This window comes from Pelodiscus sinensis, chromosome 1 (assembly GCF_049634645.1).
Source record: "Pelodiscus sinensis isolate JC-2024 chromosome 1, ASM4963464v1, whole genome shotgun sequence".
NCBI lineage: Eukaryota > Metazoa > Chordata > Testudines > Trionychidae > Pelodiscus > Pelodiscus sinensis.
In genome coordinates, this window is record NC_134711.1 from 110696882 (window position 1) to 110721531 (window position 24650).

The 24650-nt window shown below is 47.5% G+C and overlaps 1 protein-coding gene across 1 annotated transcript in view; it reads left to right on the top strand.

The window, feature by feature from the left end:
• The first annotated feature begins 574 nt into the window (after positions 1–574).
• USP18 (ubiquitin specific peptidase 18) overlaps positions 575–24650 on the top strand; it is a 29070-nt gene continuing 4994 nt past the window's right edge. The window contains exons 1-9 of the mRNA XM_006135471.4: positions 575–651; positions 9437–9493; positions 10831–11046; positions 11793–11889; positions 15826–15971; positions 18072–18151; positions 19716–19862; positions 20993–21088; positions 23226–23396. Coding sequence (XP_006135533.1) covers positions 10884–11046; positions 11793–11889; positions 15826–15971; positions 18072–18151; positions 19716–19862; positions 20993–21088; positions 23226–23396 — 900 coding nt within the window. The 5' untranslated portion in view covers positions 575–651; positions 9437–9493; positions 10831–10883. The remainder of the gene's footprint in view (positions 652–9436; positions 9494–10830; positions 11047–11792; positions 11890–15825; positions 15972–18071; positions 18152–19715; positions 19863–20992; positions 21089–23225; positions 23397–24650) is intronic.

The following is a 24650-nucleotide window of genomic DNA, read 5'->3' on the forward strand; positions in this document are numbered from 1 at the left end:
ACCATATATATATGTATCCTTTGGTATATATGGTTGTGACAATTTTCTTCCACTATTTGATCTGAGGAAGTGGGTCTGGCCCACGAAAGCTCATCATCTAATAAACCATCTTGTTAGTCTTTAAAGTGCTACATAGTCCTGTATTTTACTCCAGGTTATGGGTGGGTCACTCCGATAGCGTGGTGGGGTTTTTTTTTAAAACTCTGACTGCATTTCAAAGCATTTTCGGTGATCAATGACTCCTATGCCAGTGCCCCAAGAGTAGTTGAAAAGTCTCCTTTTCTGTGCCCCTTTCCTTCTTCGCGCCACGCCTGTGGTGGGATTCCTACGCAAGGGAGTGCGGCGGTGAGAGCGGGGCCATTGCTCCTCTAGAGGCCAGCCCTGGCTCCCGGCACCTTGTTTGAGCGGCCGGGTGGCGAAGGGAGGAGCAGCCGCTTTGAGTTTCACTTTCTATCCTCCCAGCGTGTACAGCGGGAAATCAAAACCGAACGAGAGGCTGCGGGGAATGCTGCCCTCTGAGGCCGCGCGGGGAGAGCGCAGCGCCGGCAGAGCAGGGGAAACCCGCGTCGAGAGCGGAGCTGTTGCCGGCTGCGGGCACCGAGGAGAACCCGAAAGCAGTGCCCCGAGCTCGCTTTTCTCACCGACGCTGCAGTGAGTATCCCCCTTGCCCCTCAGAGCTCGTGTGGGAATCCCTTGTGCAGGGCTGGACTTTTGAGGGTACGGCAATTTCTGGAGAAGCGCGCGGCTTCCACGGCAGGAAACCCTCACCCCTCTCTCGGCTGCTCGCTCTAGTCCAGCGCAGGTCAGCGCAGGTTGGCGTTACTGGGTTGCAGACTCAGAAGAAAGACCAAGGTCTTCGAGGAGATGGAAACCTATTTACCTTTCAGCGCTTTAAGTGTTCTCTCCCAGTCAGAGTGGAGGCAGGCTGGCCGGGGGAGCCTGCAAAGTTTGCACTCCTCCACCAGAAAACATCAGCTGCTCCAGGGACCAGCAGTCCAGCAGGTTCCACCCGCTCCCCACTAATGTAACTACATTCAAAAAAACAAAACAAAACCACGGTGTAAATACAAAGTTTCAAGTGGATTTGTTAAAGCTTTTCAGGGGGCACAGAATTATAAAGATCTCTCTCTCTCTCTCTCTCTCTCTATAAAAAACATTACTTTGTAATTAGTAAAAAAAAAATCAGATTCCCATATAACTGTGACCATTATAAAAGTACAATTTTATAGGGTGCATCTTCAGCTTGAAATAAGTGTGTGTCATTTTATGACACACAAATTGAGCATCTTATTTCGAAATAGCTTTTTTCATAATTTGGTGCTGTCTACACAGCACCAAATTTTGAAATGACCCTCTATTCCAAAACATCCCTTAGTCCTCGTGGAATGAGGCTTACAGGGATGTTGGAATAGTGAGCTTGAAATAACAGGCTTGCTGTTAAGATGCGGGATTGGTATCCCAAAATAGTGTTGCAGTGTAGACTTAATGAAGTTTTACTTGAGTTACAAACATTTTTGCTCTAGCAAACCTGAGAGCCCATTGATCCCAGAGAAGAATCTTTTTGTGGGGAATAGACATAAGCCAAGGATACTAGGGGGAAAAAACCCTTTTGCTGAACTATTTCTCCAGCTCTTATGAAGCAGAAGTAGGATTTCCTGTATATAAGAAGGTAAAAGGTACTATAGAAATTATGAGATTTCCTTGTATGAATAATGAAGACAAAATGTGAATATCGGATCACTGGTATTTTGGATGAATATGATTCTCTGGGTCGATGTAAATTTAGTTAACATTTAGTGCAATGTTTGTGAAATATTGAGGAGACATATGGGAAGACTAAATTTCCCTTTAAAATGTAGGTAGATTTATTTAGATGGATATTGCTAACCAGTTTTGTATATAAATAAGCATACCATATAGAAATTGTCAAGTTGCTAACAAAAAGACTGGTCGAAATTATCCCTTTGAATCTCAAACTGAAAGCTATTGAGACCAGTAAATCATTGTGATTTGGAAATTAAACTCTATACTGATTCATAGAGTCCATGGCTCAAAGGGACTATTGTGATTATTCAGTCCTATACCTTGTACAACCCAGGCCATAGAACTTCCCCGCAATAATTCCTAAAGGATGTCTTTTAGAGAAAACATCCAATCTTGATTTAAAACTTTGTCACTGATGGAGAATCCACTACAATGGTAAATTGTTACAGTGGTTAATTACTCTCACTGTTAAAAATGTATATTTTATTTCCAGTAGGGATGTGAAAGCCTAACCGTGTACATGGTTAATCAATGAGCCTGGACTCATTGGTTAACATGCATGGTTACATGCAGCCCTGTCTTGGTATCAGAAGCAGTGGTGCAGTGAGGGCAGGCAGGAGCTGTTCACAGCTCCACCAGCTCCTGGGGAGCCACCTGTCCCCTCCCCCACACTCCTGCCTCTGATACAGTGTGGGGTGGGAGGTGTGGGGTGGGAGGTATGTGGAAGCTAGTACTGGCGGGGAGCCATCTTAAAAACTGGCTCCCCATGTGCACTGACTTCTGGGGAGCAGTCTCTCCCCTGTGTGCAACCATGTAACCACTGAAATGTTCAGCAGTTACGTGTTTCCTTGAATACACACATTTTACTATCCCTAATTTCCACTATGGATTTGTCTAGCTTCAATTTCCAGCTAAACTCTGATTGTATTCTGCTCAACTTCATGCAGCATGGGGAAGGGCTGGCAGCATGATGGAGCTGATGCTGTGGGAAACCAGCTTTTAAGATGGCTTCTCCCAGCACTGGCTCCTGCCTCCCCCTCTTCACTGCCTCTGTAGGAGGCAGCGGAAGGGGTAGGCGGGTCTCCAGAGCCAGCATGTGAGGGGAACCTGCTTGAAAGCTGGGTTCCCATGTGTATCAGTTCCAGCCTGCCTCTCTTACCCTCCACACTACTGCCTCTCTATCGGAGGCAGTAGCACAGATGTGGAGGGACAGGCAGACCTGGTGCTCGGGGGTGCCTGCTTAAAGCTAGCTTCTCATGGGCACTGGCTCCTGCTCCCCTCCTTGCTGCCTCTAATAAAGAGGCAGCAAAAGGGTGCGAGATGCATGTAGTCAACAAGATTAACTGATAAGCCCAGGCTGATCGGTAAATTGTGTAGTCAACTACACGTTTATCCCCATGTCTGAATGTTCTGAGCTTGATGAGTCATTTGAAGTAGCTATCTATCTGAGTCCAAAGAGTCCAGCCCAGGGGTGGGCAAAGGAGCCTACTGGCTGGATCTGGCCCACCACGCTGGTGGACCTGGCCCATGGCCATCTTGCTGCTCCCCTGTTCCCAGGCCAATCAAGACCTGAGGACGAGGGAACGGATGAAGTCTTCTCCCCCTGCCAAGGGTGCACAGCGGCTAAAGAGAAATGCCGGTTCTTAAACAGCTGGCGTTTCTATCTAGCTACTGTATGCCCCTAGCAGGGTGGAGGCAGGGGTCAAGAGACTTTGCATGCTCCCCCCACTGGATCTTACTGGGTTAAATGTGTCCAAGGTCATACCTCAATGCGCCCCATATGTACAAACATTCCATAAGGGATGGGCAGCATAGCTAAAATTATGGTATATTGACAACCCCATAAGAAAAAGAAACCCAAAGGGTGTATTGTAAACTGCTTTGGGTGGAACTGGATTAGAAGTTGGAGTACTGGATGCCACTAACATAGAGGTATTGACAAACAAACGTACTAAATTGTTACAGCTGAAATACAAGAGTTGGGAAAGCCTGTCAGTGCATCCTTATCAAAATCAAGAATGGGAATATTGCCAGTATGGCAACAGCAGAGGGAAAAGGGTGTGTTACTGTTAGCAGGAACTATGGGATCTATACAAGTAAATATGTCCCTAGCATTGGCCTGTACACAGGCTTAGAAAATAAGTCAGCAATTGGTCATTCAATAATACAGGAAGGTGTACAAGGAAATTTGTTTTTGGAAATAAGAAAACTGTTGAGGGAAAATGTTACAGAAGGGGAGAAACAATGGCATGGTGGAAATTGGTAAATTTTACCTTAAACAAAAATCAAATGCTTCTACAAGCATCTATAGTAACTGTACACCCTAACCCAGGGGTGGGGAGCCTTTTTTGGGTGGGTGGGTGGGCGCTGACCCATAAAAAAAATCAGTTGTGAGGGCCACATACAAGTAAAAAAACAAACAACCCCACACTGACTGAGAAGGAGAAGGACGGTCCCCGCCAGTGTTCCCTCTAAGCTGGTGGCTCTCAGACTTTTTGGCCCGTGGCTCAATGTCAACCTTTCCATGGACCATCAGTTGCTAATGGAAACTCACTGTTAATTACAGAAGTATGCACAGGCCATTTTGCTAGTGCTGCAGTTAGGGAGACTGGTTTAATTTAAATGATTAAATAGATTAAGCACTTTACCTTTCTCATGTTAGTTTTCCAAACTTCATTTTAAATAAAGTAAAATATTAATTTATGGCTGACACAAAAGATTTCAATGTTTTCTTTATTCATGGTGGGGTAGGGAACCTTTTGTGTCAGGGGCCACTGACCCACAGAAAAATCAGTTGAGGACTGCGCAAGTGAGAATCAAAAACTCCTCCAGAACCCATAATTCTCACTGATGTGGCCCCCAACTCAGACACCACACTCCTTTGGCATTCCATAGGCCAGATTTACTTTACTGGGGTTCTGGAATTAGTAGATTTTTATGGATCCCCTCAGGCTATAGGGTGGGGATAAAAATGAGGGGTTCAGTGTGTGGGACAGAGCGGCCAGCAAATGGGATATGGATGGGGTGCAGGATCTGGGAGCGAGGTGGGGTGCAGAAGCAGGCTAGGAGTAAGGTGTCTGGTCAGGAGAGAGTGTGCAGAATCTGGCTGGGAGGGAGGGTGCAGAAGTGGACTGGGGGGTAGGATGTCTGGTTGGACAGAGAGATGGGGGCAGGAAGTGCCTGGGGCTAAACCTGAGGAGCAGAGTGGCTGAGGGGGTTCAGGGAGATGGGGGCGGCCCAGGTGCCCCTGGGAAGAGGGCTGGGGTAAAGGTGGCTCAGGAGGGTGTTTGGGGAGGTCAAGGTGGCTCGGGGGTGTCAAGGGAAATGGAGGGGCAAGGAGGCTGGGCACAGCAAAGCAGGGGTGGGCAGGTAGGTGTCCCCGAGGTGTCCAGGCCTGCAGGGGGTGGGGTCCCGCAGGGGTCCAGTTCATGGCATCCCAGAGCAAGTCCCCATGGGTGCAAAGCCCAAAAGGGCCCCAAGCCCTCACCTGCCTCCTGTGTGTGCAGGATCCTCAGTCCCAGCTGCTTTGCCTCCCACCACCACCGAGCCCTGCACAGCCCAACCTGCTGCCTAGGAAGGGGAGCGTGGGTGCTGGCTGCTTGCACACCGTGGGAGTCTGCCTGGCCAAACCCCGTGCAGCCCAATCTGTTACCTGTCCTGCAGGACCAGCTGAGGGATGTGCCGCTCTTACCATGGCAGTGGCGCTCCTCCATGTGTAGCTGTGTGCTCTATGCGGGCTGGGCTGGAGTTTGCTTTCTTCACCTCCCCTCCTGGCCGGAGCTGATGCTGCAGCCCCACGGTGGCATGCCTACCATGAGACTGCAGCAGCAGCATGGGTTCCCTGCTGCATGGGGGGGCGGGGGAGGAGGGAGGCGGGGAGGGGAGCTCCTGCTGGACTACACTTTGAGAACCACTGCTATAAGCAGTGTGGCAGCACAACTTCACAAGTGATTACTCAGCCCCACCTAGTCATCTCAGCTCCAGGCATGGAGCCCTGAGCCTCTGAATGGGCAGGGCTGATTAATCACCTGTGAAGCTGTGCTGCTAGGCAGGTTAGAGGGAACACTGCTCCCCACATTCCCCTTGCACACCAGAGACTACGGGGACCCAACCTAGTAGATTTGGTGTGCTCCAGCTCCACAGTGTGGCAGCAGGGCAGCTGGAACACCAGCGCACACTCCCCAATGCTGGGGGGGGGGAGGCCTTAAGCTTCGGGGGCCAGATTCAGGCAAGCTGGGGGCTGCATCTGGCCTCTGGGCCTGAGGTTCCCCATCTCTGTCCTAGCCTAACTGTTGATATGTATCCAGTGGTACCTATGGGAATCCAGCTAACAACAAAATAAACTAGGTATTCCAGTTATCATCATTCCTGGGCATATAAAGAAAATCAACAATGAAAAACCACTGACGTGTTTCAGTGTGTGGCCCAAAAAAATTTGGGATACATGTGTAAGGACCAAAATTTACAAGAAAGTGGTGAATGTTTCTATGTAAAAGACAAAGCAACCCCAAGATGTATGTTTGATTTATCAGGCCTGTACATGGTGTGTGTGTGTGAAGGGTGCAAATGCACCCTCCACCCCCCATGATCTCTTACGTAAGCATGCTCTGGCCAGACAGGGAAGGCAGAAGCAGGGCGCTGCCCTAGCCCCTCTCCCCCATGCTCCAGCAAGCTGGGGGCAGGCTGGGGTGGATTCCCCCCACCTCCTCCAGGAATGAGGCCGGGGCTGGGGAAATCAGCCCCCACATTCCCCGGGTCAGCTGGAGCATGTTTACTTGGGGGACCATGGAGGGGAGGGGAGTGTGTTCACACCCTTGTAGCCCACATTTACAAACAAAAGCACATACTCCCCCACAGAAATTCCTGTGTATGGGCCTGTGTTGCTACTTCTTTTAAATATGCTGTTGTGTGGGCATTTCCCTGTGTATCTATTGTTTCTGAAAGATAGACAGTTTCGTCTTATGTTGCCGCACAGGCACACATTAATGGGTCATTGTGTACATTACTCCACCCATCGGACAAATTTCCCCTGAGCGTTTCTTGTACATGGTTCAAGTTCCTTCTCATACACTGCATCTGGCAATCTTCCACCAATATCTGCTCTACCAGATGGAACGTGGCCTGGTCATAATGGCTCAAACATGTCTACGAAGGTGTTTATAGTTAATGCGAAAAGGAGGATTTGTGGCATAAATGAACTGAGCAATCTATGGTGTCTTGTTGAAATCTTTTGTTTGCTACTGATAGTTTGTTATCTGAAATATGTTTAGTTGCAGCACTGATGTTAAAAATACCAATGGATGACTTGAGTTGTTGCAGGTAGACAGAAGTCTCTTAAGTCTATGACGTTTAAATGGGATCCTGAAACAAAATTAAAAAATAATTTTGAATAGTCATTCTTCTCAGTTCCTCTGATTCTATTATTGAATTAATTATTTACATTTTTTTTTCAGCAAGGACACAGACCCAATTCCAAATTGCCAAAAAAGCAGAGACTGGCTGTGCTTAGAGTGCACTTATTTTGGGGGTAAACTCCATTAAATTCACTAGTACTTCTGGTTTTTTTTTTGAGAGAATAAGTATAGGATGAGATTCCCTTGGAAAAGCTGAGTTATGCTGAAGTAAAAACAGGGAATAGGTTTGTCATCACCATTATGATCTGTGGCTATGATGTTCCAAAATAAGAGGCATGTTTTCTGTAATATAAAATAAAAAAAGGACACTCAGGCTACATTTACACTGCACGATTATTTTGGCATAAGCTATTCCAGAAGAAATACTCCGAAATAGCTTATTTTGAAATAGTGTGACTACACTATAGGAAAGCCTGGAAATTAGTCCAAGGCAGGCTCCCCTAATGTGGATGTATTACCTCGATTTAGAGCCCCAGGAAGCACTGGGGAGTAATTACAGTACTTTGAATGGCTTGGAGGAGGAACTATTTTGAAATAGCAGTGGTAGCGCATCCACACTACTGCTATTCCGAAATAACTGTTTCAGAAGAGGCATTATTCCTTGTGGAATGAGGTTTACAAATGCCAAAATAAGCTGCCCATTATTTCAAAATTATTTAGAAATAATGGGCTAGCTGTGTAGATGCGCGCATAGTTTTTTTGGAATAACAGACATTTACCCTGAAATAATGCTGCTGTGTAGATGTACCCTCAGTAGCAAATGGCAACTCTAGATTCCTTTTCCTGCAATTTTCTGTATTGTATATTTGGGTGGTAGATGCTAACCCTAGTTAACTAATTGAACAAACCATAAGGATTCACTAAGATACACTTTTTTTTCCCTAGGTACATCCAACACAGCTTGGAAATTTACTTGTTAAATCACACTTATACTAAAAGGCATAGAGAGAGTCTTGGAGAAAGATATATTGCAATGTGAATTATTTAAGTTACTAACCAGTTGATCCACATTGTTATTCAGGCATATCAATATCTTCTCCCAATAAGCAACAAGAAGTCCCAAATTTAAATTTTTTAGTCTTTAAAGTACCACCAGACTTCTTGTTTTTGCTGACAAAACAGATTAACATGGCAACTCTCTGACCCTAATAAGCAGTTTTCCTTATGTTTCATATTTGCAACTAGGCCTTGAATCATCTTCTTGCATTGGTTACACGTAACACATTTTCCTTTTTTATCCAGGGAACAAATTTCTTCAAAAATTTTCTCAGATATGGTCTCTTATGCCCAGAAGCCATGACAGTTTTTCTGTGGCAAAAGTGTGGGGAAATATAGGAAATTGTGTATGTTCTCAATAATGTCTTCCCTTTTTCTTGGTAGTCCACTCCACTGTTCTTTTTTATGCTGTCTCCATCTTTTCCTATCTTTAAGACAATGCCTTAACTAACTCCTCTGCTGTGCTTGGCAAAGGTCCACCACCATATAGACGGAGAATAAGAACACTCCTGTCCAGCTTGTGTCTTTCTTTGCACATGTTACTTTAGTGTGTTGGGAAACAGAAATTGAAAGCCCAGAACTTTCAGGAAACAAGATCTAGGAGTTAAGCTGGACAAATTAGAGCCATTAACTCATTTTTAATGAGACTGTAAGTGTAGGTGTAGCATGTTTGTGCTGAGATTTAATTGTAACTTACTTTTAAATGATAAATTTAGTATTTTATTGATTTACAAATATGAATGAAGTAAAAAAATCCAATAAAAATAATTGATTTTTATCCACCCTGCAACTTAGCATTTAGACTCCCAGAGACACAGTGAATCATTTTACCCCACCATTTGATACCATCTGGCTTCTGTGAATACTGTGGCCTTAGTACTCTGGCTCTGGACACTCTGGTTATCCTCAGAATACTGTAGTCAGTATTTCTGATATTGGTGCTTTTAAATTGCTTCTCCCTGTTATGCTGCAAGATTTTTCACATTGTGGTTGTTCAGAGGGGGATGTTTGAGGTTGGCAGTACTGCTGCTGGATGGACATGATAGGGCACCATATCGCTTTGCAGCTTTATTGTGGCGATTTTTTAAAAAGCCCACTGTTGTATCCTAAGGATCCGGTTTTTCAAGGTCATGACATTCTGGAAGTTATGCTTGCAATAGGCAGGCAACTCTTCTGCATTGTGTTATTTTTCCACAAACATACCAGCATCCCCTGTGAAAAGAATTTGTTTTGTTGTAATATATATTTTTTTTGTTCCACAGATTTCTGTGCCTTTATTTACCCTGCCTTCCTGAAGCGGAATGTTCACAGATCTCTCAGTAAGTAGTGCTGCAATTGCAGGGTTGAGTATATACAATATTGTAGAGATAATGCTGAAGTTGTAATGAAATCTAAGTATACTAGATGCCAGTACAATACCTGAGGCTTCATCACTCTTGGGATCAAAAGTACGTTTTTCAGCTAGGCTTTTTCCTTGTTTGTGAATGAACTGACTGATTATATGAAAATATTTGGTTTCCTGATCATATGCAAATATTTGAGGAAATAGAAAGGTGTTCACAGATTGTTTGGCAACTAAATTACTGCAACTCTGTGGGTACGTCTAGACTACAGGCTTCTGTCGACAGAAGTTTTGTCGACAGATACTGTCGACAAAACTTCTGTCGACAAAGAGCGTCTAGACTACATTGAGTTCTGTCGACAAAGCAAGCTGCTTTGTCGATATGGTAGTGTAGACGCAAAGGACAGTTTACATTCAATAACACCTTCTGTCGACAGAAACTCTGTCAACAGAAGGTGTTATGCCTCGTAAAATGAGGTTTACCAGCGTCGACAAAACTGCTGAGTTCTGTCGACGTTATGTCGACAGAACTCAGCAGTAGTGTAGACGCAGGTATAGTTTTGTCAACAAAAGTCCACTTTTGTCGACAAAACTCTGTAGTCTAGACACACCCTGTCTGTGCGGCATACCTACAAAAGGCCAGCCAGTCAGACTACATGTGTCCTGAATGTTTCTTTTGGCTTTCCTTTGTGTCTGAAGAGACTTATGTGCTAATGAAAGATGCCTAACTGACTTCCCTTTAGACCAGGGTTCTTTACTTACCCACAAAACGGATGCAGACGGTGGAGTGGCAGTGTGTTCTCCATCCATACTGCTCTGCCAATACAGTTCACCTAGGCTGTGTCTAGACTGCAGGGTTTTTTCGAAAAAAATAGCCTTTTTTCGAAAAAAAAAACTTCACCTGTGTCTAGACTACAGCTGCGTTCTTTCGAAATTAAATCGAAAGAATGCGGCTTTTATTTCGACGGCGGAAAACCTCATTTCACCAGGAAGAACACCTTTTTTCGAAAGTGCTCTTTCGAAAAAAAAGGCATTCTTGAATGCAAACAGGGCTTTTTCGAAAGAGAGCATCCAGACTGCCTGGGTGCTCTCTTTTGAAAAAGCGGCTTGCTGTTTCGAAAGTACTGCTTGCAGTCTAGACGCTCTTTTTCGAAAGAGGCTTGCAGTCTAGACATAGCCCTAGGGTGCCACCCTAACCTATCCATATGTAACAACAATAATCACATTTATTTAACATTCTTCATTGTGAAAACTGTTCTGTATTTGTAAATAGCAAGATAATCTCATTTTGCTATATTGTGCCCATCTTCCCAGTCTTTCTAGGTCCTTTGGTATCACTGCAGTCCTTGTGTTGCATTGTGCTGTTGATGGGCCAGAGATTTGGCTGTCCAGAGAACAGCAGAAAATTAGAGCTGTCACCAAATCCGAGCATGAGGAAGGAGGAAGATGGAGAAGAGAGTAGAGAGCAAGCTGTGAAAAGAGGTGGCAAGCAGCTAAGAGCTCTCCATGGTGTAGCAGATTTAAACAATGGTAATTGCTTTTACCTCCCCTCCCTCCCATTTTTGTCTTTTCACTCCATCTTGTTCTCTGTCCCTCAGTTCATTTCCTCTTACCTTTGCAGTTCTTCACACACGGAAGATTTGAACAAGTAAGGTATTAGAACAAACTCATTGAAATCTTCCGAGTGAAAGTTTTGTGCTTTAGAGAAAGGGCTACTTGAGGAGTCCAGCTGTTTTCATCCCTTCAAAACCCTAAACTGGGCAGATTTTTTTTCAATTTGACAAGGATTGGTTGTGTCTTCCTGAACACCAGGTCCAAATTGCTCTTATATTTGCTGGGCAAGTGGATTAAAATATTGGCTATAGATAGACCTGGATAGGAACCTTGAACTGGACACTTTCCTTGAATTTGTGTGACCTTAAGACAGATCTGAATTTTTTGATAAGGGTCTAGCGCCATAGAAGTCTGAAAAAAAAAATCCCTCATCCAGACAATCCTTACATGTGGGGAGAATGGGTTTAAAAAATTAGACTAGCCTCTATCCAAATTTTGCCTTTTGCTGCAGCTTCAGATCACCTTTAGAGACACTGCCCCAACTCTTTTCAGCTATCAAGACAAACCAGTGTTAAAGGTGGTACAAGAGTGGCTTTTACCCTCCCTCCAGCCTAGTGAAGAGTTTGGTCTGTGCCCAAAGGGAAATTTGCCATCTTCTCACTACCCCTTACTCTCCTTACCTCCATGCGAGCTCTAAGCCTCACTTCTTCTTGTCCCTACAGGAGCTATTGGGCTGTACAATATGGGACTGAGCTGCTGCCTGAATTCCCTTCTTCAGGTGTTCTTCATGAACACGCACTTCACAGTGATACTACGAAGGTAAGAGAACTCAAACTGCCAGTCACTGCTGCCCCACTGTCTCGGTGGTTTTATTGTCAAGTGGAATATCAATCCAAAGGCCCGGATTATCCGGAGGTGTCAGGTGCATCCCAAACAAAAGTGGGCCCTGAATGTGCCTGGGGCAGAAGACTATGGCTCTGTAGAACACAGCAGTTTTGAGACTGAAAATAGGCTGCATGTGGGCAATATAATTTATCCCCAGCCTGAGATATTGAATATAAAATGTGTACTGCTCTAGGTATTGCATTTTCCCATAAGAATACATGGCTTTATTCTAGTTACAGCCATGGAAAATAATTTCTGTGTGATCTAAACTATTCACTTCAGCACTATAGACATTCCACAGCTACAGACCCAAATTGCACAAGCTTACCCCCACCTGGGAGAGAGAGTCTTTGGGTGGATGGACAGCATGTAGCGTCCCATTGCTTTGCTTGAATGTGCTTGCCCCTTGATTGTGCTGCATTGACATCAGGGGTTGCATAGAGTGGGTGAGACAGGGCAAGTTTGGGCCCTGTACCTTTCTGCTAACCAGAGTGACAGCTCTTTCAATTCATTTTCAGTTTGTTCAGTTTGCTATTGTTTAGTTAATTTAACAGGCTAGTCCCCGCTATCTCCCACTTTCCCAGAAGACCTGCTCCTCACTAATATGCCCTAGAGAAGGTACACAGCCACCAGCAATGCCACCCTGTGGCAGGTCATCTCCCCAGTGAAGAATGACTCAGGAGGAGGAGCTTTTACTGCACCATGCAGAGAGCAGGGCACTGCTTACTCTGGCCAGCTGGAGCTGAAGGAGAGTGGGTGTGGAGCGAGCTGCTTATCAGCCGAAGGAAAAGAGGAGTTCCCCTCTGCTTTCAGAAGATAAGAGGGATCTGTACTGACTTTTAACCCCTGCTCATTCCCCATCTGCTTCCCAGGGCTTGCTTTCCAGTTAGGCACTGTAGGCACATGCCTAGGAGTGCCAGCATTCTAGGGGCACCTAAATGTTGAAAGTGGGTTAAAAGTTAATATATACAGCTCTCCTGCAGGTGGCTGGGCTCCTGGTGTGGGGCTGAAGCCAGGTGAGCATCTAAGACAGGCATGTCCAAAGTCTGGCCCGTGGGCCAATTGCGGCCCGTGTTCCGGTTTAATACGGCCCCCGCTTCCTCCCCCTCTCCTGGCTCCCCGGCGCTCTTTTGAACTGGCGCGCCCAGTGCGCCGCTTCCGCCCACGCCCACGCCGCCGCCGCCGCCCATGGCCTCCGCGGTCCTAGAGCCTGCCCTGTAGGGCACGTCCGCAGCCCCGCTCCCCCGCTCGGCTGCAGGTTTGCCCTGCCCCCGGGCCGCCGTGAGGCCGGAGTGCCCTGTGCTCTCCGCCCGCCTCCGACCCTGCGGGCCCTCCGCCTTAGGGCTGAGAGTGCGGGGACGGCCCTCACGCATGTTCACTTCTTCAAATCTGGCCCTCTTTGAAAAAAGTTTGGACACCCCTGATCTAAGACATCCCAGGAGGGGGTGCTGCGAGCCCTTTCCCAATCTCAGCTGCCTTGCTGTCTCTGCCCTATGCCAGAGAGGGAGGGGGACATGGCTTGCGCTCCATGTACTTGCACAGGCACAGCCAGAGTGCAGCTGCTGTGCTAGGCTGTAGGAGGAATGGAAGAGACCTGGGGACTGCTTGCCGTGGGGAGAGGTACGCTCTGCCACATGCACCTCGCCTGGGGCAGGTGGGAATGCCATGCAGGGGAGAGGGTCTTCTTGTGCCTTTTTGGGGAGGCTGCACACATACTTTTTTTTTCTTTAAATTTTTTGATATATATATATATATCACATAGGACACATAGGAGTAAATCCAGCCCTGTTGCTGCCACTGAACCAAATGCCACACAGGGCACACTCCCTCCATGGATCCCCTCAAAGCCTTGTGCCGTTGTGCACAGCACACGTAATTAGAGTGTCGATAACTTGAGCTAACACTGCCATGAAGAAAAGCCCGCAATGGGAGGCCTTCATACAAGAGGGGGTTATTGTGTGTCAGGCCCAGTCTGCAAGATGCTGAGTACCCTCAACTCCCTGAGAAGCAAGAGAAGCTAAGGGTGCTCAGCACATCACAGGATTGAGCCCAAACATATCCCTGGACATATCTTTGGGTCTCCAGGGCTGAAATACCACCATAAAACTCCATTGCACTGCTTAGGTTCTGAAATGTGCCCCGGTCACCCCCCTCCTTTCATCCTATCACCCAGTCTGTAAGGAAGGGGCATTCGTTGGCATTTCCTTCACCCCATTTCTCCCTCACTCCCAACTTCCCATTTCTAATCAAGAGCAGGAATGGCATATTTGAAATTTGCTATGTCTATCACTCAATAAGAGGTTGATTTTCAATCATGTTCAGGCCCCTTTCCGCAACTCTGGCAAAATAACCTCCTAGGCAAGGCGTATTTCCAGTTGAGGGAGAGTTGCAATTTAGGGGCTTTATACCAATCCTGTTCATAGCACACAGCATGGGCGTGGGGTTGAGCGTGTCAGGGCAGAAGCAGAGGTGAAAGAAAGGGGGCGCTCTCTGGTGCACTGCTCTGGTAAGAGCTCGCTGTGCTCCAGCAAGAGACACTTTGGGGGCTCAGAGCAGGCAGTTCAAAGGGGCCGGCCAAGGGCATGCTGTAGGGGAGGCGCACGCACTCCCAGCCGGCTTATTGTGTGGCCACAATGGCCTGCCCTCACCCCTGTGCATCCGTGGCAGCCTGGCCCCACTCCTGGAGGGGGGTAAAAGCAGCTTCCGTCCCATCCGCGGTGGCCCAGCCCCAATCCTATGGCAGGCCCCGTGGTCTGTTCGTGAGAGGAATTCAGTGGCCCTGCTCTGGCCTCGCTTCTCCCAGGGGTTGTAGAGGCCCCTGTTTGGCCATAGCAGCAGTCTAACCCCCATCTGCTGTGGGAGGGGCTCGTGGCAGCCCCGCTCCTGCCACAGCGGGGGAAGAGGCAGAATCAGTCCCTGTCCAGTTGCAGCTGTGGCTGCGGCCACCCAGCCATGGCCCCGATCTTGGTGTAGGTCCTGCAGTCTGGCTCCCATCTGCCACAGGAGGGCCCGGCAGTGGCCTTATTTGGTCACAGCAGCCCAGGCCCGCTCCTGCCACAGAAGGAGTAGGAGGGGAGCCGGAATGGGCTGCAGTGATCCTGGCTTGGCCCTCGACCAGCTGCAGCTGCCCAGCTGCAGCAACCCAGTTCTGGCCAGGTAAGTTATCCTTTCCCCAGACCCCCCAACTCTCCCTCCCATCCTCAACCCCCTACCCTGCATCCTGCATACCCACCCCAGACACCCAAATCCCCTAAGCCCCATATACCACAACCATGTCTCCTGCACCTTGCCACCAAACACCCAGCTGCCCTACCCTGAGCTCTTCATATGTCCCAACCCTAACTCCTGCACCCTCTGGCACCACAACCCTCTGCCCTGAGCTCCCCGCACTTCACCACACACTTACATTTCTTACAGGTACAGTTGTATTGCACCCCATTGTGCTGAGGCCCCTGACAAGGGGAGCAAGTTGTTTTAGGTCAGTACCTGTAAGAAATGTAAGTTACTTTTCTTCCTGGGCAGTAAGCAAAGGGCAGGAAGAGGTAGGTATGTTTGGAGCCCACTACTACAGCTATTCTTTGTGTGACTTAAAGGCACTTCTGGCCCATCTATTTAGCCACAATGCAGGGGTGAAGTTACTTCGAGTCAAGGCCTCTCTCTCTAAAAACATGCTACTTGTCCCACTGGTTGAGGTGGTGGAGCTGCCTCCTGCTGGCAAGTCTTTCTTTACTCTTTTAGTGTAGACATATATGTAATGTTGCCTCTTTAACTGCTATCTGTGACATTTACCTCTGCACTTTTGGGAGTGGTGCCTGGTGCTTTTTATCCGGAATCCTTGCTCACCGCTCCTGTTACCTTTTCCATTCACAGGATCCGAGTGCCAATAGGACATGCAGAACAAAAGAAGAGTGTCCCATACCAAATGCTCTTGCTGTTGGAGCAGATGCAGCGTAGCAAACAGAGAGCCGTGTACCCCCAGGAACTTGCCCATTGTCTCACTGTGCACAATTTGAAATGTAAGTACCAACCAACCATCCCCCCGTTCACTGAATGGGGAAGTTACCAAGCACACACAAGCTCATTGTGCCTTCTGACTCACTTCCTCATGTGATGTAGGAAAAGTGGTGGCAGAGCCATGCTGGCTTCCTTCTGGGGAAGGGTTGCTGGGCCTTATTTCCAGATCAGGGAGATCAACAGCCCTGGAAAGTGACCTCACTTTTGGCCAGAGGATGCAGTGGCTGCACATACTCTATAGAAGCAGAATGTTTTGCTGTTGAGGAAGGAAGGCACTTTGGTTCTAGACCTGTAGCCACTAGCCACATGTGGCTGTTTGGCCGGGTGAGTGTGGCTAGTTTGCTATAGCAGTGACTACTGCTTCAGAAGTGGTTGGACACCATAGTCTACTCTAGACAGAGCTGTGCATGCTTTGGGAGTCAGGTTACTGCTTGATATTTCTGGTTATATTGACATGATCATAGGGGGGAACTGTCCCCTCTCTCTCTCATTAGAAAATGATGCCATGTCTACATTAAAACTTTTGTCTCTCAGGGTGTGAAACACCCCTCCCCCTGAGTGACATAAGCTTTGTTGGCATACATCATGTGTGCACAGACGTACTCCCACTGACATTGCTTCAGATACTTCTTTAGCTGGTATTATTATGTTGACAGGCGAGCTCTCTGCCGTTGGCATAATAATGCAGCTACATGAGCGATCTCACGGCAGCACATCTGTGCCGCTGTAAGCTTGTAAGTATAGACATGGCCTACATGTCAGCTGGGAGGAAAAGAGGGAAGATAATGGATAATTATCATCCAAATCCATGAGCAAATAAGACATATCCAACTTTTTAGCTGTGTCATCCATGCTGAGAGAAGAACTGATTAGATTAGCTTTTCATCTGTTTCTGTATATATCTGATCAGTATTGATTACTGATGGGTATGTCTGCATGCACACGCATTCAAATGCAAAATCCTACATGTATATTGGACTAATCTTTATGATGTAAAATGCTGGAGCTACAGAAGAGATATACCAGCAAATTCAAATGTGGTATAGGCAGGAGGGTAAGCAGTTGAGTGTGTTTACATCAGAGCTAAATTTGTCCCTCTTTGAATTGTCTACATTTAGCTGCCTCAGCTCCAATTCAAAAGAGTTGTCCAAATAAGTTTCACAGGGTTCTACAATGTGGCCCCCACTCTCTCTCGTCTCTAATATAGAGGAGTGGTGCATAAGCCCAATAGACCCTAGCCTACTATGCGCTGTCTGGATTATGAAAGGACTATTACATTCTGGGACCTGTAAATTCTATGTGCTGTACCTCCATATTAGAGGCACGGATGGCTGTAATCTGCTTATTGGTATGCAAATTAAGGAGCAGATCCTAACGCAAGAACACAGCCCAATTATCTGCCATGGGCAATGGGTAGATTTGCAGGGAAACTGAAGGCAAAAAGCCTGTGCCCCAGGCTGCAGAGGTAATTTCAGCAGCCCCTAGTGTACAGGTAGCCTCTATGGAACAGGGCTCAGTGCTGCACGGGGTGTGTGCACTCTCTGCCTGGCTCCTAAATCCTCCCCTTTCACCCCTGCCTCCCACACTAGATTCACCCCCCGCCACCAGCTTGAGCAATGGAGCTACACTAGTGCTGCCCCATGGAGGAGAGCACAGGATTTTTCCTTAAGTGGCATGTTCTCAATGGGGCTCTCATAAGAAAGCCCTGCAGAAAACTACCTTCCATGCCTCTAGGTTTGCAGATGTGCCATTTGAGCCCAGTAAGAAATCCAAGTGTAATGTTATTGCATAGTACTTGGCTCCTTGAGCCAGCAGGGAGTGCTACAGTAGCAAGGTGTTCAGCCCCTGGTTGGAAGGAGCCGCCTCACATTGTTCCGTAATGACAAAGATTGCTTAAGAGCGACTTTGGACTCCGGGGGAAACTCCAGCCTTTCCTCATAGGTCAGAAGGATGTTTGTGTTGGTATGGAGGGGAGGGTTGAAACAGGGTAAAAAATGCAAATGAGAAAGCGGATGAAAACCTCAGTCTCCGAGAGAGGCTCCAAGGAGTGAAATGTACTGCTCTCAATGCTAACTTTGGCTGTAATGTCTCTCTCTGTCCAGTGTTTGTCCAGTATGATGCTGCTCAACTCTTCCTGAGCCTCTGGAACCTAATAAAGAATCAGATCACAGACTGGGAGCTGGTAAGTGCTCTGGCTGAAAAATGGAATGTACCACCCCGCACCCTAGAGATTTCACAGCTTTCTCTCATCCCTAACCTTTGTTGTCTGTGAGATGCCACGAGTCACCTCCACCTCATTTAGCATCCTGCTACGAAGCAACCCTGCCTCTCACCTCCTCCTCCTCCCCAGCCACAAGGAGCCTTGCAGCCATGGACTTTGACAATTCAAGTCTCAGTTAAAATGTATCTGTTCATCTTTCAGATCACACCATGGTGGGGGATATTGCTTCTTACTAAGAAAAAACACACCCCTTTTGCAAATCTGCGTTTGGTTAATTCATGTATCTTCCTAATTCAAATGGACATAAATATTGTTCAGTATGATCTTTAATACTGCCACCATCCCCTTGCATTAGTGTTTGTTAGCTGCCTCTAATACTCAGTCATTATTTACATGTTAATTGCTTAGTAGCTCCTCCCATGGGAGGTTCCTAGGCAAACACTAAGGCTAGGTCTATACTGCACCCTTCTTCCGCAAAAGCTTATGCAAATGAAGCGTGGAGTAGAATATTGCCATGCTTCATTTGCATAATTAATTAGGGGCCGTTTTTGCGCAAGAAGCTTTTGTGCCAAAAGGAGCTGTGTAGACGACTCCCTTTTGTGCAAAACTCCCTCTTGCGCAAGAGCTGTTCTTCCTGAAAAAATGAGGAATGGCTCTTGCGCAAGAGGGAGTTTTTTCACAAAAAGGAGTCGTCTACACAGCTCCTTTTTGCGCAGAAGCCCCTTGCAGAAAAACAGCCCCTAATTAATTATGCAAATGAAGCACGGCAAGATTCTACTCCAAGCTTCATTTGCATAAGCTTTTGCAGAAGAAGGGTGCAGTAGAGACAAAGTCTAACACTGATTTTTCTCCATACCAGTAGCATTGTTTGTTTATGCAGGTTAAATGCAAAACTGTACATGCAAGTGCCTCATAGTTATGTCCACATTGCTAGTGTAGCCCGACTATGTAATCTCGCATGGCATTTATATCAGTGGTTCTTAATCTCTTTCAGAATCTGATTTGTTTTGTGTACCCCAAAGTTTCACTTCACTTAAACTATTTACTTACAAAATCAGACATAGAATACAGAAGTGTCACAGCACAGTATTGCCAAAATTGCTTACTTTCTCACTTTTAGTATATAATGATACAATAAATCACTTGGAATAGAAATACCATACGTGCATTTCAATGTATAATATATTCAGCGGTATAAACAAGTCATAGTAAGAAATTTTAGTTTGTATTGACTTTTCTAGTGCTTTTTATGTAATTGGCAGTAAAACTGGGCTACAATCTAGAGGCATTTATATATCCCATGGAAGACCTCTAAGTACCCCCAGGGGTTCTGAATCATATATGATTTATATTCTCCTTTAGATGCAGTAAAGATCCCTCTGTCTAGTTAGATGACAAATCTGGTTTCAAGTCCTAAAGAAGTGACACTGCATTAAGTGTCCATTGGGGCCACCGTCACACTTACCGAGGGAAAAGCATCAGCTGTGTTGTTCATATTCATTTCTTGTACTTTTCTACTCTTCAGGCTGACCGGTTGACCAGGCTGTACACTATCCGAGTGCAGGAATATCTGATTTGTGAGAAGTGTTCATTTGAAACTACGAGAGAGAGCAACATGTTAACCCTCCCTCTCCCAATGTTTAATTCCAGTTCTCAGAGACTGAAGACACTGGTAGGTTCAGCACTCCAACAGTATGCACTTAGGCTATGTCTACACTGCAAGGTTTTTGCGCAAATGCGCTTTTAAATTTAAATATCCCACGCTTGATTTGCATCTTCCCAGCAGGTCACCATTTTTTAAAATTTACAAGTCCGGACTAACTGCCCGCGTCTGCAAGGAGGTTTAACAGATAGTTCAATTTAGGGCTTTATTTCGAACTACTGGGTCCCTGCTGCGTGTAGACACAGGCGGTTAGTCCGGACTTGTAAATTTAAAAAATGGCGACCGGCCGGGAAGATGCAAATCAAGCATGGGATATTTAAATCCCGGGCCTGATTTGCAACTTCGAATGCCTACATTAGCCTCCCTAGTTCAAACTAGAGGGCTAGTGTAGACATACCCATAGACCCATGGAAGTGAAACAGTTCCCTGCAGAAATGGGGTATTCAATTGGGGCTCGGAGGGGAGAAGGAGGGGGGGCATTCTGACATCAGCATCCCTCTCTTCCTACCTCTCCCCCCACATAGCAAGCAGGAGGCTCCCGGGAGCAGCTCCAGGGGAGAGGGTAGGAGTAGCAGGGCAATGAGGTAAGGGGTAAATGAACTGCAGCTGTCCTGCTGCACACCTTATGGGTGTGCAAGGCACACACAACTTATGGGAACCGATGGGAGTGCTCTCTGCCAGTCCGCCCTGGTTCCAAACCCCCACAAGGACAGGCTGCTTTTCCAGAAAATCCTGTAAGTAGTGAACAAAGCAGGCAGCCAAACAACAGAAGTGAGGATTGCACAACTTCAAATGAGCATGTGCTCTAATAGATTAGCATTGTTATGTTGCTTAACAAGACAAATGTTAAGTGAGCAGTTGCTGCAGAGTTGGAAGTATTAGAGGCAAAAATTAAATTTTTAAATGTGGAAAAGAAGGGGGGGGAGCCTTTAAAACCAACCAGCATGTCTTTTGGGCTTCTTTTATTAACAAGAAAGCAGCAACAAAACCAACTTATTTTCCTTTGCTAGGCATCTTGGAGTACAAGACCTTTCGAAGGTTTGCCTTGAAACCACAGCCTTTGAAATAAGGCAGAGATAGAAATGTAACTTCTCAGAGGAGTTCTATTTGGCTGATAGACTCCTTCTTTGTGTTTCTAGGAGGATTCCCTGCATTGCTTTTTCCAGCCTGAGCAGCTGACTGATAACAACATGTGTCTCTGTGAACAGTGTGAAAGGAAAACATCATGCCTACAAGTGAGTGAGTCTTTCCCCTAATCCTGCCTACACATGCCACTGCTCTCCCACCCCCTGATCTGCTCCTGCACTCCACCCCTCCTGCCCAGAGCCCACACCCTAACTCTCTCCCAGAGCCTGCATCCCTTCCCACATCCAAACTCCCACCCAGAGCCTGAACCCCTTTTTGCACCCCAACCCCTGACCATGCCTGGAGATAGTGAGTGAAGGTAGGGAGAGTGAGTGATGGCGGGTGTGGGTGGGATGAAGAGGTGTGGACTGGTGCCTTGGAGAGGGGCAGGACAAGGGCATGGAGGAGCAGGACAGGAGGCAGGGCAAGAATCTTCATGTCTATACAGGCAGTCCCCGGGTTACGTACAAGATAAGAACAAACCTACAGTCCCTAAGTTGACTTTGTATGTAAGTCGGAACTGGTACATATTGTACCCCAGGTGTCCCCGATTCAGCCGCTGCTGAAACTGACCAGTGCTGACTACAGGAAGCCTGAGGCAGAGCTGCTTTGCCCCGGGCTTCCTGTAGTCAGCTGCTGGTCAGTTTCAGCAGTGGCTGACTTGGGGACGCCTGGGGCAGAGCAGCTGGGGTGCTGCTGGGTTGGTCCAGTAGCGCCGCACCTCGGCGCTGTGGGACCAACCCGGCAGCCCCCCACCTGCTCTACCCCAGGCATCGGCGAGAAAAGCCTGCTCTGCTGGGGGGGGGGGGGGTCGCACTAGCTGCACCCCCCGCTCCCCAGCAGACCAGGGAGACGTGGAGCGGCTTTTCTCACCGCGGAGGACCCGGGAGGCGGAACCGCCCAGACGTGCTGCGATCCCGCCGCCCACGTCCTCTGCGGCTTTGCTCAGCATCTCCCTGGTCTGCTGCCCCCCCTCCCCCCAGCGGACCAGGGAGACGCGAAGCAGCTTTTCTCGCCACGGAGGACGCAGGTGGCGGGACCACCGTGGCGCGTCTCGGAGGTCTGCTGGGGGGCAGGGCGCAGCTAATGCGGGGTTCCCTCACCCCGTTCTTAAGTAGGGATCCGACGTAAGTCGGATCCAGGTAACCCAGGGACTGCCTGTACTTCAGGGCTACGTCTAGACTGGCATTATTTTCCGCAAATGCTTTTAACAGAAAAGTTTTCCGTTAAAAGCATTTGCAGAAAAGAGTGTCTAGCTTGGCATGGACGCTTTTCCGCAAAAGCACTTTTTGCAGAACAGTGTCCGTGCCAATCTAGACACGCTTTTTGTGCAAAAAAGCCCCGATCGCCATTTTCACGATGGGGCTTTTTTGCGGAAAACAAATCTGAGCTGTCTACACTGGCCCTTTTGCGCAAAAGCTTTGCTCAAAAGGGACTTTTGCCCGAACGGGAGCAGCATAGTATTTCCGCAAGAACACTGACAATCTTACATGAGATTGCGAAAAAACTTGCCAGTCTAGACACAGCCCAGGTGTATAGCAGTGCAGTCAGGCTTAATTGGCAGGACAAGTTTTATTAATGTTGCCAAAATAAAAGAAAGCGACCCCCTCCGGTATCTGTCAGGGTGAGTACAACCCAGTACTATCCTACTGCTCAGGCAGTGTATCCATTGCAGGGCATTGCCCTATAGGGACATTCCCTATTAGCATCTCTCTTACCCACCCTGCATTTTCTTCCTGCCAGCATCAGCAGCTGTTATGCCTGCCTGCGCTTGCTGTGATCCCTCTAACAGGTGCTCTCCTCCATCCCCTCCTGTGCCCTTGTGCAATAGGCAGGGGGAGCGGATAGATGAGTAATATATGCTTTAGAGTAAGGACTGTAGACAGACAGTGAATTAATGCACAGAATGGACACCTTAAGGCTGAATCACTTGGGAAATTTGGTGTGTGTGTGTGTGTGTGTGTGTGTGTGTGTGTGTGTGTGTGTGTGTGTGTGTAAAAAAACTGCATTTCAGGTCCCACAAACAACTATGCTCCCCATGCTATTCCTGTGCTAGGAGTAAACTGTGAACAAGTGTCTTTCCCATGTGCTTGAAGCTGAACTGTGGTCTATTACAGTGACAGGCTAAGGGAATTAATTCATTGTACCCGTGACCATTTCCCACCCTTGTTACACTCACACTGATTGTAGCATCTTCATCCATTCTTGATTCTTTCGTTCTTAGTTCACGTGTTTATTGCTTTGCAGGGCATGAGGCTAACATGTCTGCCACAGACCCTCACTCTTCACCTAAAGCGCTTCTACTTCAAGAAATCTACCTGGACTCAAAAGATCAGCTACTCTCTGCCTTTTTCACAAAGCCTCGATTTCAATCAGATACTAACACAAGAGCAATGTCACCCAGATGCCAAAGAGAAGGTGAGACACTCATCCTTTGCACTTGTGGGAAGCAGATTTTCGTCTTCCTCATTCTCTCAGCTCTCACAAGGAGAGACTCTCAGGTCAAACCAGACCTGCCGATGGGTGGGACAGTTGCACAGGGGCTCATGAGATTTAAAAGGGCGGGGGTATCCCAACCACTGCTGCCAACAGCACAGCAGGGCTAAGGCAGGCTTCCTGCCAACCTTTGCTCCGTCCCACTCTCAGAAGCAGCTGGCACCATCCCTGTTGCGCCTGGGAGTGGGGGGAGGTGTCTCCATGTGCTGTTCCCACCCTGAGTACCAACTCTGCAGCTCCCATTGGCTAGAAACTGCAGCCAATAGGAGCTGTGGGAGTGGTGCCTGGGGGCAGCGGTGCATGGAGTCCCTCTGCTCCCTGCTGCCTAGGAGCCGCTGCCAGAGGGGTGTACGGATTGCTTTGGGGAGCAGCCTAAGCTAAGCATCAACCCCCTGATCTGCCCCTGCACTCCACCCCCGCTGCCCAGAGCCCACACCCCAACTCTCTCCCAGAGTCTGCATCCCTTCCCACATCCAAACTCCCTCTCAGAGCCTGAACCCCTTTATGCACCCCAACCCCTGACCACACCTGAAGATAGTGAAGGTAGGGAGAGTGAGTGATGGTGGGGGGTGGGTTGGATGGAGGGGTGCGGACTGGTGCCTTGGAGAGGGGCAGGACAAGGGCATGGAGGAGCAGGACAGGAGGCAGGGCAAGAATCTTTATGTCTACACAATTAGATACTTGGCAACCCTACCAGGAAGGCATGTGGAAGCCCTGGCTGTGCCAGCAGCTCGCTGGGCACCACCCAGCTCAGGCCCAGAACCGCCCTTGCAGGTGTGGCTTATGCATGCATGCGTGGGGGATTGGGAATTGACTGTTCTTCCTTAGGGCCCAGAATTGCTTTTTCTTTTTCCCCACCACCTATTCTCCATGAAACTTCCCTACTCAGATTGTTCAGAATGAGAGACAGAACCAGGATTTGGTATAAGAATAATAGGAAAATCTAATCTGATTGGTGGTATTTATGAAGCATTTAGTGCCTTAGTATCCAGCTGCCTGTGTGGCAGAATTGAATACTTAGGAAGAATTCCTGTTACACGCAATTGAAGAATATGATCTTCCATCTTCCAGACAGGGCCATTGTCATTCTGTCACCTTGCTCAACTTGGGAGGATGTTTCACCTTTTCCTGAAGGAAATAGATTTATATTATGGATATTTGTCTCTGTTCACCATC